This window comes from Exophiala bonariae (genome assembly GCF_035927105.1).
Source record: "Exophiala bonariae strain CCFEE 5792 chromosome Unknown scaffold_28, whole genome shotgun sequence".
Lineage (NCBI taxonomy): Eukaryota > Fungi > Ascomycota > Eurotiomycetes > Chaetothyriales > Herpotrichiellaceae > Exophiala > Exophiala bonariae.
The window spans coordinates 404,170-418,890 of record NW_027042503.1 but is presented as its reverse complement, the minus strand read 5'-3'; the positions used below and the strand labels follow the sequence as shown (position 1 = coordinate 418,890).

Sequence of the window (14,721 nt, the reverse complement as noted above, 5' to 3'; positions counted from 1 at the left end):
ATATCTTGAATTGCGGCCTTTCAAGTTGCCTTTGTTGATGGATCGATGTTAAGCGAAACCAGCCCCGATTTCTGTAGCAGGCCCGATTCTGTCCTCGCATCCTTGCTTGCAATCCTTTCAGCACGTATCTCAACTGCATGTATTGTTTGTCGTGGTACAGTTTCCTTGATATCCCATCCGTTTCACGTGGAAAACACGCCTGCATACCTCCTGCAACCTCACAATCACTCACCAACGGACCTCCACATCTTTAGTCCTTTGCCCCTGCAGACCGCTTTCTGCAAGCCCCCTCAAGCGAGTCGAACTTCCTGCGAACCTAACGTGGAGCCTAGCGCGCGTCGTGATCTTTGCTCTCAGTACTGCTGTCATTGCTAGGAGCGTTCACACGCCCGAAAGATCTTGTCTTTTGCATGGATGGTGGCCTTTACCAATGTACATGGCGCATGCACCCTGATCTGAGGGAACGCTGCTTCTGCGCTCGAAATCAGCTCGGTAAAATATGGCAGGAATTGCCGCAACAGGAGTAATGACTACGGTTGCAAATGGCACAAGACAGCAGTATGATATGATTGGATCTGCCCAAGAGGTATGTTGGAATGTGCAACCTTACACCTCCACCCGTCAAATGGGACTTTTGACAGGACTGACATTTATGGCATAACTAGAACTCGATTGCCAACAAGAATCGGCCCACAGGCTCTCGCCAGAATTCCAACGCATCCTCGCGCATGCCTTTAACCAACGTCGCCCCCAACCGGAAAGACAGTGGACCTACAAATGGACGGGTCATTTATAATCGAGTGGAAGAGCTGGGTCAATCACAAGGACCCCTGGTTCGAAGTGGAAGCGAGTCCGACAGTCTCCTTGATCTGTATAGGAGTAATCCAAGCAGCGGCAACATCAGTCAGCAAGCTACGGACAATGACATTCCCGAGAACATGTATAAACCGCAGGAGGATGATCCTGACGGTTGGATACACCGAGATAAGCTAGCCAAGATCGAGAGCGAAGAACTACAAGCGGCAGGTCTGAATCTTGCCAGTGCCAGACGTACCGGCCCAAAATCCTTGAAAAGAGACACAAGCTTGGGACGCCGAAGTGAAGACAAAAGTGGTTATGACGGTCGCGCAGGCGAGACGGATAATGGAAGACCACGCGTTGTACAAACACTGGAAGAAGTGGAAGACGACCAACCTCACTGGGACTTTCGTACACCTGATGAGATCGCTGCAGATCAATCCTCCCATATTTATTTGACTCCCATGGCAAGGAAATCGGGGTCGAAAATCCCCGTGTTGACCACAAGTCCCCTTCCAATCCCCCAGGAACGGATCGATCGGGACACACCATTGGTGCGGAAGAGAACCATTAGCAATAGTATGAGTCCAGAAGATGGGATTCCCGTCCTCAAGAGTCGGACCCGGAGAGGGAGTGCAGGGAGCCAGCAGCCGTTACAAGATGAAGTTGATTCGCCAGCCAACACGCCTGTTGCAACAACGGCCAGATCCCAGGCACAGAAAACCGGATCGCCTACCAAGACAAAAGCGAAACCCGTCCAGCCATCGCCGCCTGGGACTGTAGCCGACCGCAAAGTCTCGGGGACTTCTCGGAAGCCATCAACCAACAACAAGACAGGTGTTACGCCGTCTCCGAACCAACGGCCTGGAACGAGATCCGGCGAGTTGGATCGACCACGGACAGCGGTGAATCGCCCGGAAGGAGACCCTCCTTGGTTGGCAACCATGTATAAACCCGATCCCAGACTTCCTCCCGATCAGCAAATTATCCCTACTCATGCTCGACGGCAGCAACAGGTCCAATGGGACGAGGAAGGGGCCATCCCTAATACATATGATCGCAACTTCTCACCTTTGGCGATCCATTCGCCGAATGGTCTGGTGAATTCTCATTCTCCCAATCTTCCTTCCTCTCCATCACCCAACCCCAGCAAAACTCAAGACTTGAACGCATGGCCGCTGAAGACGAACTCGAGCGTGAGGAATTCCGTTAATGGCAGACCTGGCACTTCTAGTAGTTCCAATGCTGGATACAGCACGATGCCGCGAGTTCAGAGTCCCGCGATCATCCAGAGCCCTAGGATGGGCAGTATTTCTTCGACGCCTGGTCAACCTCCTCCGAGCACCAGAATGCAAGTCCAGCGACTGGAACCCAACGATATGGACGAGAAGGTTAAGGACAAAGGCTGCGGTTGTTGTGTGGTCATGTGACCACTTGTCTTGCCAGGCTTTCATCTTTGTTTCTTCCCCTATTTATTTCCTTGCTTGCTGTGTACACGAATTGGAGTCGGATTTCGTTTGTTTTCCAGAGGGGGCCATGGCTTTTTCTCTCTCTTGACAGCAATTTTAGCGGGAAGCGGTCTCACAACAACTGGGAATTGACTGTGTCAAGTGCTTGATTAGGCGTTTGAAGGCGATCAGATGGGGCGTATTGTTGGCTTCGACCACCGTTACATTATCTTTTCCAATGGCCAGCTGGGCAACATGAGGATTGAAGGAACTACACTATGATTGGGGCTGTGTTGGCAGGGAAGGAGATGTTGCAGAGACGAAGTACTAAAAAGTCATATCAACTAGCATAGCTAGATGGGGCTGTGAAAGAGGTGTTGAATGAATTGGATTCGGACGAGAAGAAGCGCAAGGGTTCAGGAGTCAACCATGAAGGGAAGGTGTTCCTCCGCCCTCGAAGCCATCGAATGTCAACCTAGATCAAATCAGGATATGACACCAGATATGCTGCCCCATCCCTATCCTTATCCGTGGTCAATAAGTAGTTACCTGGTAACTTCCCAGACCACAAGTCTTCCATGGCAAATACCCCTTTCGGTCTAGGCGACTCTGCCGCTTTAACTCGGGTAAACATACAAGGCACGTGATGACTCAATTGGGAGATCTTCCGCGAGATATTTTTCGCTGCTCCCCCGTCCTGCAAATCATCGGTGATCACATCATCTCCTGCACCTTAACACTGTCGTCATCCAGCATCAATTTGTGCCTCACAATTTGTCACTTTGAATTTACCGCACTGCTCATTCTCGTTTACTCGTTCTGATTACGAGTATCCTTCACAAGCTACCGTAGAAACCCGAGGCTCTAGATCGTTCCCATCCTTACCTAAGCGGCATACCTCCCCTCCATAAATACCTACTATTCAATCCCCCATCCCCTCGTCATTCATTCATAACCCATCAACCACCAAAGACTCCATCAACACCGCAACCATAGCTTCCTCAGTCTTCGGCTCGTTGCGCACTTTGACCCGTTCATTCTTCTCCGGACCAACCATCAACCCCGCAGCCATGTCCGCCGCAAAGACAAAGGCCCAGAAGATCATCGACGACAACAGTGTCGTCGTCTTCTCCAAATCCTACTGTCCATATTGTCGCGCCAGTAAAGCCCTACTAAACGAGAAGCACGCAAAGTACTTCTTGTTGGAATTGGACGAAGTTGGTAGGTTTTGCAGTCCTCCTGATTGTCTTATTTTTGCCTATCGAAGAAGAGATTCGCTAACTTGTGACTGATTTCGTGTTATAGAGGATGGCGCTGCTCTCCAAGACGCCCTCGAAGAAATCACAGGCCAGCGCAGTGTGCCTAATATTTTCATCTCTCAAAAACACATCGGTGGCAACTCCGACCTCCAGGCTAAGAAGGGCCAGCTGGACGACCTCCTAAGGAGTGCTGGCGCCATTGAGGCATAGAGTCATCAAAGTATGACCCATCATGTATAAACAGGGCGGATAGTGAGTCGTTGTACTACCGCAGGACTCGGGGGTTCTACACACAGTTGAGACGAGAAAAATGAAGAATACACGACGGCCTCATTATCGTTCTCATGCTGCAGAGGACAGGCGATGCTTGACCTTGTTTCAAAGGCACTTTCACCACCTGCATGCAACACCTATACAACACAAGCAGGTCGCCTCTCGATCCACAAGACAAGAAATTAGAAAGCATATATCAGTCGTTCACAGTATTTCATTCCCTTCAAACACAAAGCCCATGGTGTGCTCCGTAAGACTCGATTCCTCTGCTCCAATTTGCCATCGATAGACAGGCCAGGGAGCAACCCTATGCTTTCTATATTGAGTGATCGCCAAATGGAAGGTATCAAATTAAGACATCGCTTATCGCAACATGCGGGTATTATGTTCCATACCTTGCCGAGGTAAGACGAAGCGGGACCAGATTAGCATCTGCAACGGGCCTTGCTAAAAAACTAGGTCCTTAGAATTAGATCCTTCTCAAGCCTCATTCCAACTTGAGGTCAGGCAGAGTCTCGAGTACGTCCGGTGCGCACTTATCGTCTAGCTCTGGCTTCGCATCCATCCCCACGCGCGTGGTATTCGCCAAAGCCAGTACTACTAAACCGGACTGTATATAAGGCAGCATTCTTTTTCATGGATTTTTATTTGACTCTCAATTGACTGATTACTTGAGAATCACACACCCGTGAAGCATAACGACTTCGAATAATATGAGCAATGCTAGGCACCCAACGGCCTCTCCATCCGATACCAGAACGTTCAATATCAGGAGCTCCAAACGGAAAGTAAAAACTGGGTGTCAAACCTGCAAGTAAGCCTTCATGTGCGCAATCAGACCGTCGGTTTGCCCTGTTAGTCTACATTCGCTCATGAAAACCAAGAGATCGCAAAGTCAAATGCGATGAGGGTCGACCTACGTGTACGACATGTCTATCGACTCGACGAGTCTGTCAAGGCTATGGAATATGGGGAGGTGGTGATAATGGTACCGCCAGAACTACCACCATCAACGCGCTTTCCTCCGCTAAGTTAGCGAGAACATTGTCCGATACCATCGCGCCAGAGACTCGAGATGAGCATGGCTATCTCCAGTGGTTCCGCCTACGCACCGCAATCAAACTCCGCGGCTCGTTCGAGATGAAGTTCTGGGACGCCCTTGTTCTGCAGGCTAGTCTGCAAGAACCTGCCATCTATCATGCCATGTTGGCCCTGAGCTCGATGCAGAAGAGATGTTGCACCGGTCTCGGTGAGACGTCACAAGATAGGGATCTAGCTCTCCTGGATCAGTTCACTCTTCGGCATTATAATAAGGCTATCAAGCTGCTCATCCAACCCCGCTTTGCCTCAGAGGACAAGGAATCCGTCCGCGTCGTTCTCATTGCATGTATGCTGTTCATCTGCATCGAATTCTTGCGTGGGAACTACATTACTGGAAATAATCATCTCCAAAATGGCGTGAGAATATTGGAATTGCTTCCACCGGATTTGCAAGGGAGACTTGACGGTCGCAATTCTCAATCTCCAAATGCCAGTAGTGACTCCGTCGACGTCTGGATCATTCAAGTATTTTCCCGAATGAACCTATTGGCAAGACAATTTGGTAAGGGGCTCAGCACATACTCAAGCCCAAGCCAATTTCATTGCAGATCTCTACCCATTACATTTGAGTCTCTCGATCAAGCAAGGAATTGCCTTGATTACCTATTCCATGACATCCTCTGCTTGCAAAAGCTATCTCACCAAGAAGGTACTCTCGAAGGCTTTTCAAACCTCAATTCAAGAGAAGAGTTATACAGTATCCAAAGACAACTGCAAGCCAATCTGAACATTTGGTCCGAAGCCTACAAAGCATCCAGGGTCAGGTTTGAGGGTCAGCTAAGCCTTGTCTCACAAGTCGGTCATCGATTACTATATCTCTACCATATCATGGCCAGCATTTCTGCCGACACATGTCTCCAGCCAGGTGATGAGATGCTTTTCGACTCTCACTCACAGGCATTTGCCTCGATGATAGTTCACGCCATCAAGGTTCTGAAAACCGTTCGGCGCGTCCACGACGTAGACACTATATTCAGACATGAGGCAGAGTCCTCTCGCTTCACTCCTGATATCGGCTGGATCCCGCCGCTGTACTACACGGTAATCCACTGTCGAGTGCATCGCCTCAGGATGCAGGCAATCAGGCTCCTGCGCGCGCTGCCCAGCAAAGAAGGGATATGGGACTCGCGAATAGCCTCTCTTGTCGCCGATGAGGTAGTGCGAGTCGAAGAAGGAGACTTTTACAAAGATTCCGCATTTGACGATGCCTTTGACGTCGAGAGTCTGCCTCAAGACTGCGATTTGAACCTACGAACTCTGCCAGCGTCATTTCGGGTCCGAGATGTTCAGATCAAGTTTCCAGATGGTATATCGGGGACGGCTGTCATGACGTACATAAGGAGTACTGCCGATGGGAGCTCAGAAACGATGACCAAAGCGTACGAGTTAAGTCTACAGAGTGATGGGTCTAGAGATAGGACTTAATGCCACATCAACGCCCCTGTGGGGGTCTGACCGTCGGCTGGTTTATGAAATGACTCAATGACTGCCCTTCGTCCATCCGTCCTGTCGAGGGCTCAATTCAGACCTACAAATTCAGCCCCTACCACAGATCTCAATCTCAAGTCTCAAATCCCCTGCCCATCCAATTCCTTCGCCGTCCACTCCCACAGCTGCCGCGCCAAGTCCTTATCAAGAACCAGACCCGACTGCTCAGCAACCCCGATGGGTGCATAATGCGATCCACTCGTGACACCCTCCTCCGCCGTCGCCGCCCACAACTGATTCTTGACCCCCTCCTCAACCGGCCGAACCCTCGCCGGCGCCACCACAGTCTGCAAATGCACCATCTGCTCATCACCCGGCTCGCGCGAGAAGAGCTGGGTATCAACCTCGCCAGGATCAATCGACACGGTCGTCAGCTGCGGATAGTGTCGTGCGAATTCCTGCGCGTACAACATGTTCGCCGTCTTGCTTTGGATGTACCGGTTCACTGGGGTCACACCTTCAAGAGTCTTGAGTGTGGAGAACTGGATCTTCTCTGGCCCGGCGTATTTCCACGCTGAGGATGCAAGGCTAACCACGCGGACGGGGTGGGTGGTTGCTGTTTTTAGAAGCAGTGGTGTCAGGAGTTTCAATAGGAGAGCGTGGCCGACGTGGTTCGTGCCCATTTGCATCTCGTAGCCTTCTTTGCTTTGCGCGGGTGGGCAGCCCATCACTGACGGGAGGAGGTTAACGGCATCCTATGGGCAAAATGTGTGTCAAGTACACTCACATCCAGCATTTAGCATCAAAACATCCAGCCTGTCCGACTGCGCGATCGTCGTCTTCGCGGCCTTTTTGATCGATTCGAAAGAACTCAAGTCCAGCTCCAAGAAGCTGACCGCCGCGGCAGGGATCTGGCGTTTGACCTCCGCAACGGCTTCGTTGCCTTTCTCGAGATTTCGTGCAGCCATCCAGATCTGCGCTGGGTTGTGCTTCGCTAGCTCGAGTGCAGATTGCTTACCGAGTCCGCTGTTGGCGCCGGTGATGAGGATCACTTTGCCGGCCAAGGAGGGGATGTCGCGGACAGGGTTGAAGTGGATGCTTGTGGTTGTCATTTTGGTTGCTGGGAGGGCTTTGGGGGAGTCTAAGTTAATTAGAGAAATGGATAGATGTATCACACGTTGGGATATGCTCTAGGAATACTTGGTGGAAACTATCGAGCAGCATAACTCGGGATATCTCGTCTCTTGTACCTTTTGCAAGATCCACTTCATAGCTGTCTAACTCCTTTCCAGCACCGAACAGCGCTACGCAATTGCCCTTAAAGCCGTATTCACGTCATCTTTGATGTGCCACTGTTCTTTAAAACGCTACCGTTGCTTCTCATACTGTGCCGTGCAACCTGTAGGCGGTGATGTGGAGCCTCCAGGAGGGCTCGAACCTAAAATACACCGCATCTTACACTAGTTGAATAGATTACTCGGAAACTTAGCACTATGATTGGCAAATCCGCAATCATACTCCACACGATTGCTTTCTCCAGAACGGTAATGATGGACCGGACTAGTGGGTGAAGGAATCGAATTTAAACACGTATCTGCTAAAAAGAAAGACGTGAACTCTCTAGACAACGTCTATGCTCAAAATTATGAAACTTGAAATCTCTCCGACATGTGAAAGGTCGATTATGAAGTTGGATCTAAAGACCCAAGCTAGGAAAGTGATTGCTTCGAGAATACTCTTACCAGAAATCGCTGTCACCACATCCGCTGTGCCAAAATCGCTGATCTTCCAGGTGCTGCTCTGAAAACCAGTAGTACTACTACAATTGTCATCAAACACAAGTATATTATCCGGCTTGAGGTCGTGGTGGTAGTGGTAAGTACAGTGAGCCAGAGGATCTTTCTAGCTCTCTGGCATGATCAGACTGACCTACGTCGTCATTTGGAAGGCCCGATTTACCTCCCAACAGATGCAGTGCAGCAAGCGCATCTATCAGACCCCACAGATGTGAAAACAAATTCTCAACGAAATCTCTTGTCAGTTGAGGGGTTTTGCGGTATGATCTCATAAGGGCACCAAGATTACAACGTGCCTTGGGATATAGAAGGTAGAACTTGTCATCGGCTGCTAAATCTTGCTGTCTCCACGCCGCTAGTGGCATTAAGATGTGCTCGTGAGATACGTGCATAAGCGTCGAAAAAACGTTCTGCTCTTTTACAAATGCGCTTGACAGTGCCGGACAAGATATAAGCTCCTTAAGCGCAAAAGTCTTCCGGAAATGTAAGAGTTTAGTAACATACATGAGGTATCCGCCTCCAAGGTAGGTTGATAAATAAGAAAAGAGTTGAGCTTGGCATTCTCACTCAGTCTTCTCAACTTCAGGGCGCCAACATCCAAATTCCCCACAAAGTTGCCCGAAGGCAAGCCCCAGGGCCGCTAGTGCAGCCAGGCAGGCACAGCCCCAAAGCCTGAGAAAATGTGTGAACCATCACGCAGGTCGTAGTGATTCGAAGCAGGCCGATTTGTCCTGTGGCTTTGTGGCCCAGAGTTTGGCGGAATTTGCGGCTTCCGGAGATGGTTGTTTCTCTGCCTGGTACCCACTGTTCCTGCACCGCCCCTCTGTGTGGTTGTAATTCATCCAGCGCAAGGCTTCCGGACACTCCCTTTGAGGCTGGATAGGAATTACGATTGCTATGGTCTACGGGCGCACGCGATCAGTGATTTGCTATATAGCCTTGCCTTGCCACTGTCACCATCATGCAGTGTACCACGTTGCTCGCTCTGATTCCTCCGATTTTAACAAGTACGACTGACCACTGAGCAGTAGTCTCCAGTTTCCAGCGTACGAGCCTGCATTCAACTGCACAAGGCTCCATGGAAAGTTCACCAACCTGCGCATCCCCAGAGGTGTCGCCACGACGGCCTTCTACGAATTCATCGCCCTCAGGCTGGGGATTTGGAAAAGACCAATGCGATTGCCGCGAGCTCAAGGTACCGAGTCTCAATGCAGACCTCGAAAATACGTTCGCCAATCGCATGAAAACATTCGATGCAAACAAAGGTCACAGCAACGTGGCAGTGCTTTTGCTAAGCTGGGAGGACACGGATCTACGCCTTTTGGACGATGAGGTGAGAAATTTCAGAGTGAGGACCAATCCGCGTGTTGACACAGTGCAGTTAGATCGCTTGGAGAAAGTTTTTCGAGAGGTTTACAACTATACTGTTGAGAGAGCCTTGATCCCCAAGGATATCGACGATGCTGCCTTCGAGACCATACGTCTGGTGGCAAATTTTATTGCTCAGCACAACTCTTCGGGAAGTCTGGTGCTGATCTATTATGCCGGCCACGGCATGAAGCGGCAAGATGATGAATTTCGCATGGCGAGGTGAGTAGGATATTTGGCACCCCAAATATCAGTTCGCTAATGGCATCAGAACAACCAACGACGATCCGGATATCTGTCTTCAACGTCGAACAAAGAAGAATACCATTGTCTGGAATGAAGTCGAGAAGGTTGTGTTAAAGACAAAGCCCGACCTATTAATCATCTTTGATTGCTGTCAATCCGGAGCTTTGACACAGTCGACATCTCGCAATGTTCAGTCGGAGAGGATAATCGAGTTCATCGCATCTTGTATGCCCGATGATGTCGCTCGTGGCCCCGGAGATGACTCCTTCACATCTGCACTTATTTCTGCACTACACTCACTCTCGAAGCAACGGCTGGAAGGATTCACCGTAGGTGAACTCATGCAGCATATCGAGGAGTCTGAACATTTTCGAGATTTCAACCAGATACCGAAAGCCGGGTTCAGAGGCACACACCAGGCTTCTCAGAGACTCAGACTAAAGCCACTCGTTCAACCCTCCGCCAGGCCACCGCCTACTGTCCAGCAGTCATCAGACGGTGGAAGCGAAGTTGTTACGCAGTGTCAATATGTTCTTCGATTGAACCTCGAGTTAAGTGAGCTTCCATCAGATGACCATGTTGTTGAACTTGCTGAAGACATGGCGCAACTGATGAGGTCAAGCTCGGCTCCGGTCGTGAATATCTCTTGGGGTTTATTAGGAACGAGATTTCAACATATCATGCTCAGGAGGTGGCATGAAGTTGTGACCGTTGCGGTCCGACAGAATCAACACAAGTTCGCATCTAGCACGCCTCATCTCAAGGTGCCGGTCCACTCAAGATCATCTCCGTCCAGCGACCTGAATCTCCAAGCGTCCGAGAATGGTGCTGCAGATCTTCAGCGGGCAGCCTTCAGCTTTGCGTCTCGTTCAGCAAGCATCGCGGCAAGCCAAAGGTGGATGGGAGTGGCTCCTGTTCTAACTCTGGCTTTTCTCGCGTGTTGGTCCCTGCACTGGAGACGTGCAGCACGGGTAGATTGGTGGTTCTTCTGAGCGAGCCTCGTTGGCATGTGAAAAATACTCTTGTGATAGGTCGCAGATAAGAAGGAATCCTCGAGGCGTTGACCGGTGTGACGAGACTTGATTCCTGCACATTGCTACCCCGCGTCAAATACACTTGACCAAAAGTGTTTTTGTCCAACGAGGAACTGCGCCCAGGGCGTTCACGCAGCTGCTGCACACCATCTCCAGGCCACCCCGGCAGACTTTGAGCCTCATTGAACCAGGGGCCGAGAACATTTAAGTGCCATCGCCTGCGCGTTGGGGCGCCAAACCGCGGCACACTGCCTTTGGCAGATTTGAAGAACGCCTTACGATTAGGTTCTTTGTCGAACTTTCGCTCCATGGCAGATTCGCCTCAGGTATCGTAGCAACTATCACAACATCTTTGTATGCACCTCACCATCGTACAGCTGGGCAGTACTCCCAAACTTGCTACCCAAGACCGGGCGACTGTGAAAAAATGGGCGATGCCGAATCCAGTATGTCTCCCCAAGGCGGACTTCAATCTGTACTAAGGCCTTAGCCCACGCAAAGCTTCAATATTGGTGATGATGTTGGTATGAAAGATGAAAATGGGAAATTGGTGTACGGGGTCGTGAGCGATGTTCACTCAAAGAACGATGAATTTTTCTACGACTTAGAGATTCGTGGCCACACCAAGAAGGATGTGCCCCAGAAGCAGCTAAGACTCCGACAGCGGAAAGCAAGTAATTGAGATCCGCGTTATAAGTAGTTGGACTTTCAAGCGTCAGATTGTCAGGATAAAGAGGACATGTGCCAGAGCTCAGCTCTTGCGGTCCCGCTAGTCAAATATTCGCATTTGATCCGGCCAGGTCCATAATAATTCTTTGTCCTAAGCAGAGAGATGTCGTGCCCGCTTCTAGCGCAATTTCGAGGCTCCCGGGTTCGTGCCATTGGTGCCCAACTGGGCACACTATCTCACCTCGCGCATGACACCAACGACGTGGTATGACCGCCGTGGCTCGCGGAACCAGTGAAGACGAATACAGCCAGGACTTCTGGTGTGATGCTGATATAGATAAAGCTGGGTGTCTCCCAGCCTCATGTATGAGGTAACCTCGAGTTGATTTGTGTTAGGCCTATTTCGGTTTCTATATGAATACTAATTAGAAAACATATGTGATGAATCCAGACGTGGAGAAGGCACTACCAACATTCATCGGCAATCATCGTGATGAGAGCTATCAAACCAATGATCCCGAGGGGGGAACAGACCCCGCTGCCATACCAGCGAGTCCGACAACCATATCAAGCGAAAGCACGGTTTCTGGTGGTTCTAGAAGCCCATTAGGTTCGCAAAACTTGTCCAAGACCTGCGGAAAGCTGATTTCGACACAGTCAAACGGGTATATCCACCACGCATCTGGTTGTCGTTGAGTAGGCTCTGCGGTCACAGGGATCGCGAGATACATGAGAATACACGAAGCAAGGCTCCAATTGTCAAGGAGAGTGAGTTGACCATGCATTCCACCACAGCCCAAAGGAAAGACCAGGAACTGATTGCGACACACCACAAGTTCACAATACGCCACAAGGGTATCCTCGACTCGCAGCCTTTCTAGACTCTGACGAGAACTTTATGGTCTACAGACATTTCGGCTACTTGCAATCACGGCTGCTCGTGGAAAAGCAGAACGACCTCCACCTCCTCGAGATTGAATTGGAGGAGCTTGACTGCAGCGACGAGGCAGAGGATCCACGGCGCCTACAAACTCGGCGAGACTATGATGCTGAGCACATGCGGGAGCGTGTGCAGCTCCTCAAGCGTATAGAGCGGAAGTGGCTTGAGTACTGTACGCAGCCCCCGTGGCCAAAAACCTCTACTGTCTTGCTCTGTTGACTCTTTGCTGACATATCCTCTTTTCTGATTAGCTAACTTACTGGCCGCGGCGCAAAAATTGACCAAGTTCAACAAGCCCACGGAAGGCGAGTACGTCAGCGTACGCAACTGGATTGAGGGTCAGAACGGCGTGCTGGATGAGGACGCCGAGTTTGTCTACCAGAAGGAAGACCTAATCACGCTTCGACCGGGCCGCGAGTACGCCTGGCTCGACGCTGGTGTGGAGCGTTTTCTACGGTCCTTTGATTGTAGATTCATTCGGTGGCTGTTCCAGTCAGGCGAAACGCGGCGCAAGACGGATGGCTCGGGCCATGAGGTGTACTTCACCCGCAACCGCATTGAGCAATTTGTTCTGTTGATCATCACGTTCATTATCCTGGTGCTTTTGGTCGTCCCGATTTATGTGCTCTACCAGCTGTCCGACGAGAACGAAGACGATGCAAATTCCGGACGGGACTTTCAGTGTATTGGCGTTCTTCTTGTCTCCACGTTCGCCTTTTCGGCCTGCATTAGTCTGTTCACCAAGGCGAGAAGGCATGAAATTCTCGCCGCAAGCGCCGCGTGAGTGTTTCCTTGAACCAAGTCTCGATTCATGGCTTGTGACTGATTTTATGCAGATATACCGCTGTACTGGTCGTCTTTATCGGCAATCTCTCAAACAGCCTCAATATCAAAAGGACTTGAGAACTTTTGTCGTTTCGAAGCAATAAATCCCACTCTATCATAATTGGTTATCAAGATCATAATCTTAATTCGCATCAAGTGGAACTATCTTAAGGAACGATGCCATCCGCGCGGTCATATTGAACTCAAAAGATCAGTGACCTAGCAGCATACTAAGAGAATTGAACGCTCCATACTGATACTTATATCCTCCCTATTTTCAGGCAGTTAAAAAACATTAGCACAAAAGGAATGAAGTCGGGAATTGTGGACAAGGGAGATTAACAGCACAAAAGCCCTCAGAACTATCGCGAGACTAGAGGCTTGGTGTTCGTAACCAGCAACTCCCTATCTCTATCTTCATGTTCCACTGGTTCTTGCTCAGGGTAGAGCAAGATTAGGCAGATCAACTCAGCCTTGCCAAGTACTCCACGGGCTCAGATTCGGCTCGTACCTACACGTCCCGGCCCGTGCCAACACATCCGTCTGAAGCTAATTACAAGACTAAAGATTTCACGAGCGGCTATTCTTAAGTCTTGGAGGGACACAGTGATTCGCCTAGGTCCAATCCTATACTTCCCTTCCTTCGCCGGAGACATCTATTGTGTTTCTTTGATGGCGATAACCGCGGCAACGCAGGCCGAAAGCCGCGGCAATGCGAGCGTCGGATGCGTAGTTGTGGCTGGAAAAGACTAGTGTTCCAAACTAGACCGTCACCGCGATTCGCGTGACGAAGATCGTGTCCAAAGCTGCCAGTGTCTGGAAGTCCGAAGATACTAAATTGGAATCTTCGATTTCACTACTTTGAACCGACGGAATTCGATGACAAATTTGCTGCTGAGCCGATGAAATATTAATACTCCTGTAGCTGGCGACTGTGTCCTTGGTTGGACGGTTCTCTAGGGAAGGAAAGTAGGTTGAGATTGTTGTCTTCTCTTATCGGTAAAATTCAGCAGTATGGCAGCTCCCTCAGATATAACGATCAAGACATTGAGTGGGAGATTTGTCCTGGTAATTCAGCTCTGTTTCAATGATCGACGTGATCAATACTGAACCTGTCAGAACAAAAGCCTCTCTGATGACGTTAATGCAATGCTGGCCTTGCAAGGCCTGAGCTGGTTCACACGTAAGGCTATTAGTCTCGCTACGGTGATGGTTAGTTAGACTTCCACTTCAAATGACAGAAATATTCCAACTAAGATATAACTTGAGTAGCTTACCATTAACGAATATGTACAAGACTCAATCTACCACATTGACATCGCCTCGGTGGCAAGTGGCTTATCAACAACACAGGAAAACCGAACTATAGACTGGGCTGAACAAGATGATGCAGACAAGATCTTTGGAAGCGTGAAAGCCAAAGCCCGATGGTGGAAGACTGGAGAGTTCGAACAGTTAAGCCCCGGAGGTACAGAATTGAGTGTATTCCTCCAGGGGGAAAGGCTCAAAGACGGCACCACTCCGTCTAGATATCTA

General features: G+C 49.9%; 6 protein-coding genes across 6 annotated transcripts; 5 read left to right on the top strand and 1 right to left on the bottom strand.

The window, feature by feature from the left end:
• Nucleotides 1-499: 499 nt before the first annotated feature.
• LTR84_007279 (uncharacterized protein) lies at nucleotides 500-2,228 on the top strand (the record flags this gene model as incomplete). The annotated part of the gene is made up of 2 exons (XM_064850832.1): nucleotides 500-586; nucleotides 666-2,228. The coding sequence occupies 2 exons, from the start codon at nucleotides 500-502 to the stop codon at nucleotides 2,226-2,228; spliced, it is 1,650 nt and encodes a 549-aa protein (XP_064702498.1).
• Nucleotides 2,229-3,316: 1,088 nt separating this feature from the next.
• On the top strand, nucleotides 3,317-3,715 carry LTR84_007278 (uncharacterized protein; the record flags this gene model as incomplete). The annotated part of the gene is made up of 2 exons (XM_064850831.1): nucleotides 3,317-3,467; nucleotides 3,552-3,715. 2 exons carry the CDS (start codon nucleotides 3,317-3,319, stop codon nucleotides 3,713-3,715), a joined length of 315 nt encoding a protein of 104 aa, XP_064702497.1.
• Nucleotides 3,716-4,491: 776 nt separating this feature from the next.
• Nucleotides 4,492-6,304, top strand: LTR84_007277 (uncharacterized protein; the record flags this gene model as incomplete). Its single annotated transcript, XM_064850830.1, has 2 exons — nucleotides 4,492-4,592; nucleotides 4,663-6,304. The coding sequence occupies 2 exons, from the start codon at nucleotides 4,492-4,494 to the stop codon at nucleotides 6,302-6,304; spliced, it is 1,743 nt and encodes a 580-aa protein (XP_064702496.1).
• A 143-nt stretch (nucleotides 6,305-6,447) lies between these two features.
• LTR84_007276 (uncharacterized protein) lies at nucleotides 6,448-7,419 on the bottom strand (the record flags this gene model as incomplete). The annotated part of the gene is made up of 2 exons (XM_064850829.1): nucleotides 6,448-7,037; nucleotides 7,095-7,419. 2 exons carry the CDS (start codon nucleotides 7,417-7,419, stop codon nucleotides 6,448-6,450), a joined length of 915 nt encoding a protein of 304 aa, XP_064702495.1.
• Nucleotides 7,420-9,181: 1,762 nt separating this feature from the next.
• On the top strand, nucleotides 9,182-10,709 carry LTR84_007275 (uncharacterized protein; the record flags this gene model as incomplete). The annotated part of the gene is made up of 3 exons (XM_064850828.1): nucleotides 9,182-9,436; nucleotides 9,485-9,693; nucleotides 9,743-10,709. The coding sequence occupies 3 exons, from the start codon at nucleotides 9,182-9,184 to the stop codon at nucleotides 10,707-10,709; spliced, it is 1,431 nt and encodes a 476-aa protein (XP_064702494.1).
• A 350-nt stretch (nucleotides 10,710-11,059) lies between these two features.
• Nucleotides 11,060-13,144, top strand: LTR84_007274 (uncharacterized protein; the record flags this gene model as incomplete). Its single annotated transcript, XM_064850827.1, has 7 exons — nucleotides 11,060-11,077; nucleotides 11,129-11,197; nucleotides 11,242-11,425; nucleotides 11,872-12,085; nucleotides 12,136-12,188; nucleotides 12,257-12,532; nucleotides 12,612-13,144. 7 exons carry the CDS (start codon nucleotides 11,060-11,062, stop codon nucleotides 13,142-13,144), a joined length of 1,347 nt encoding a protein of 448 aa, XP_064702493.1.
• Nucleotides 13,145-14,721: the final 1,577 nt, after the last annotated feature.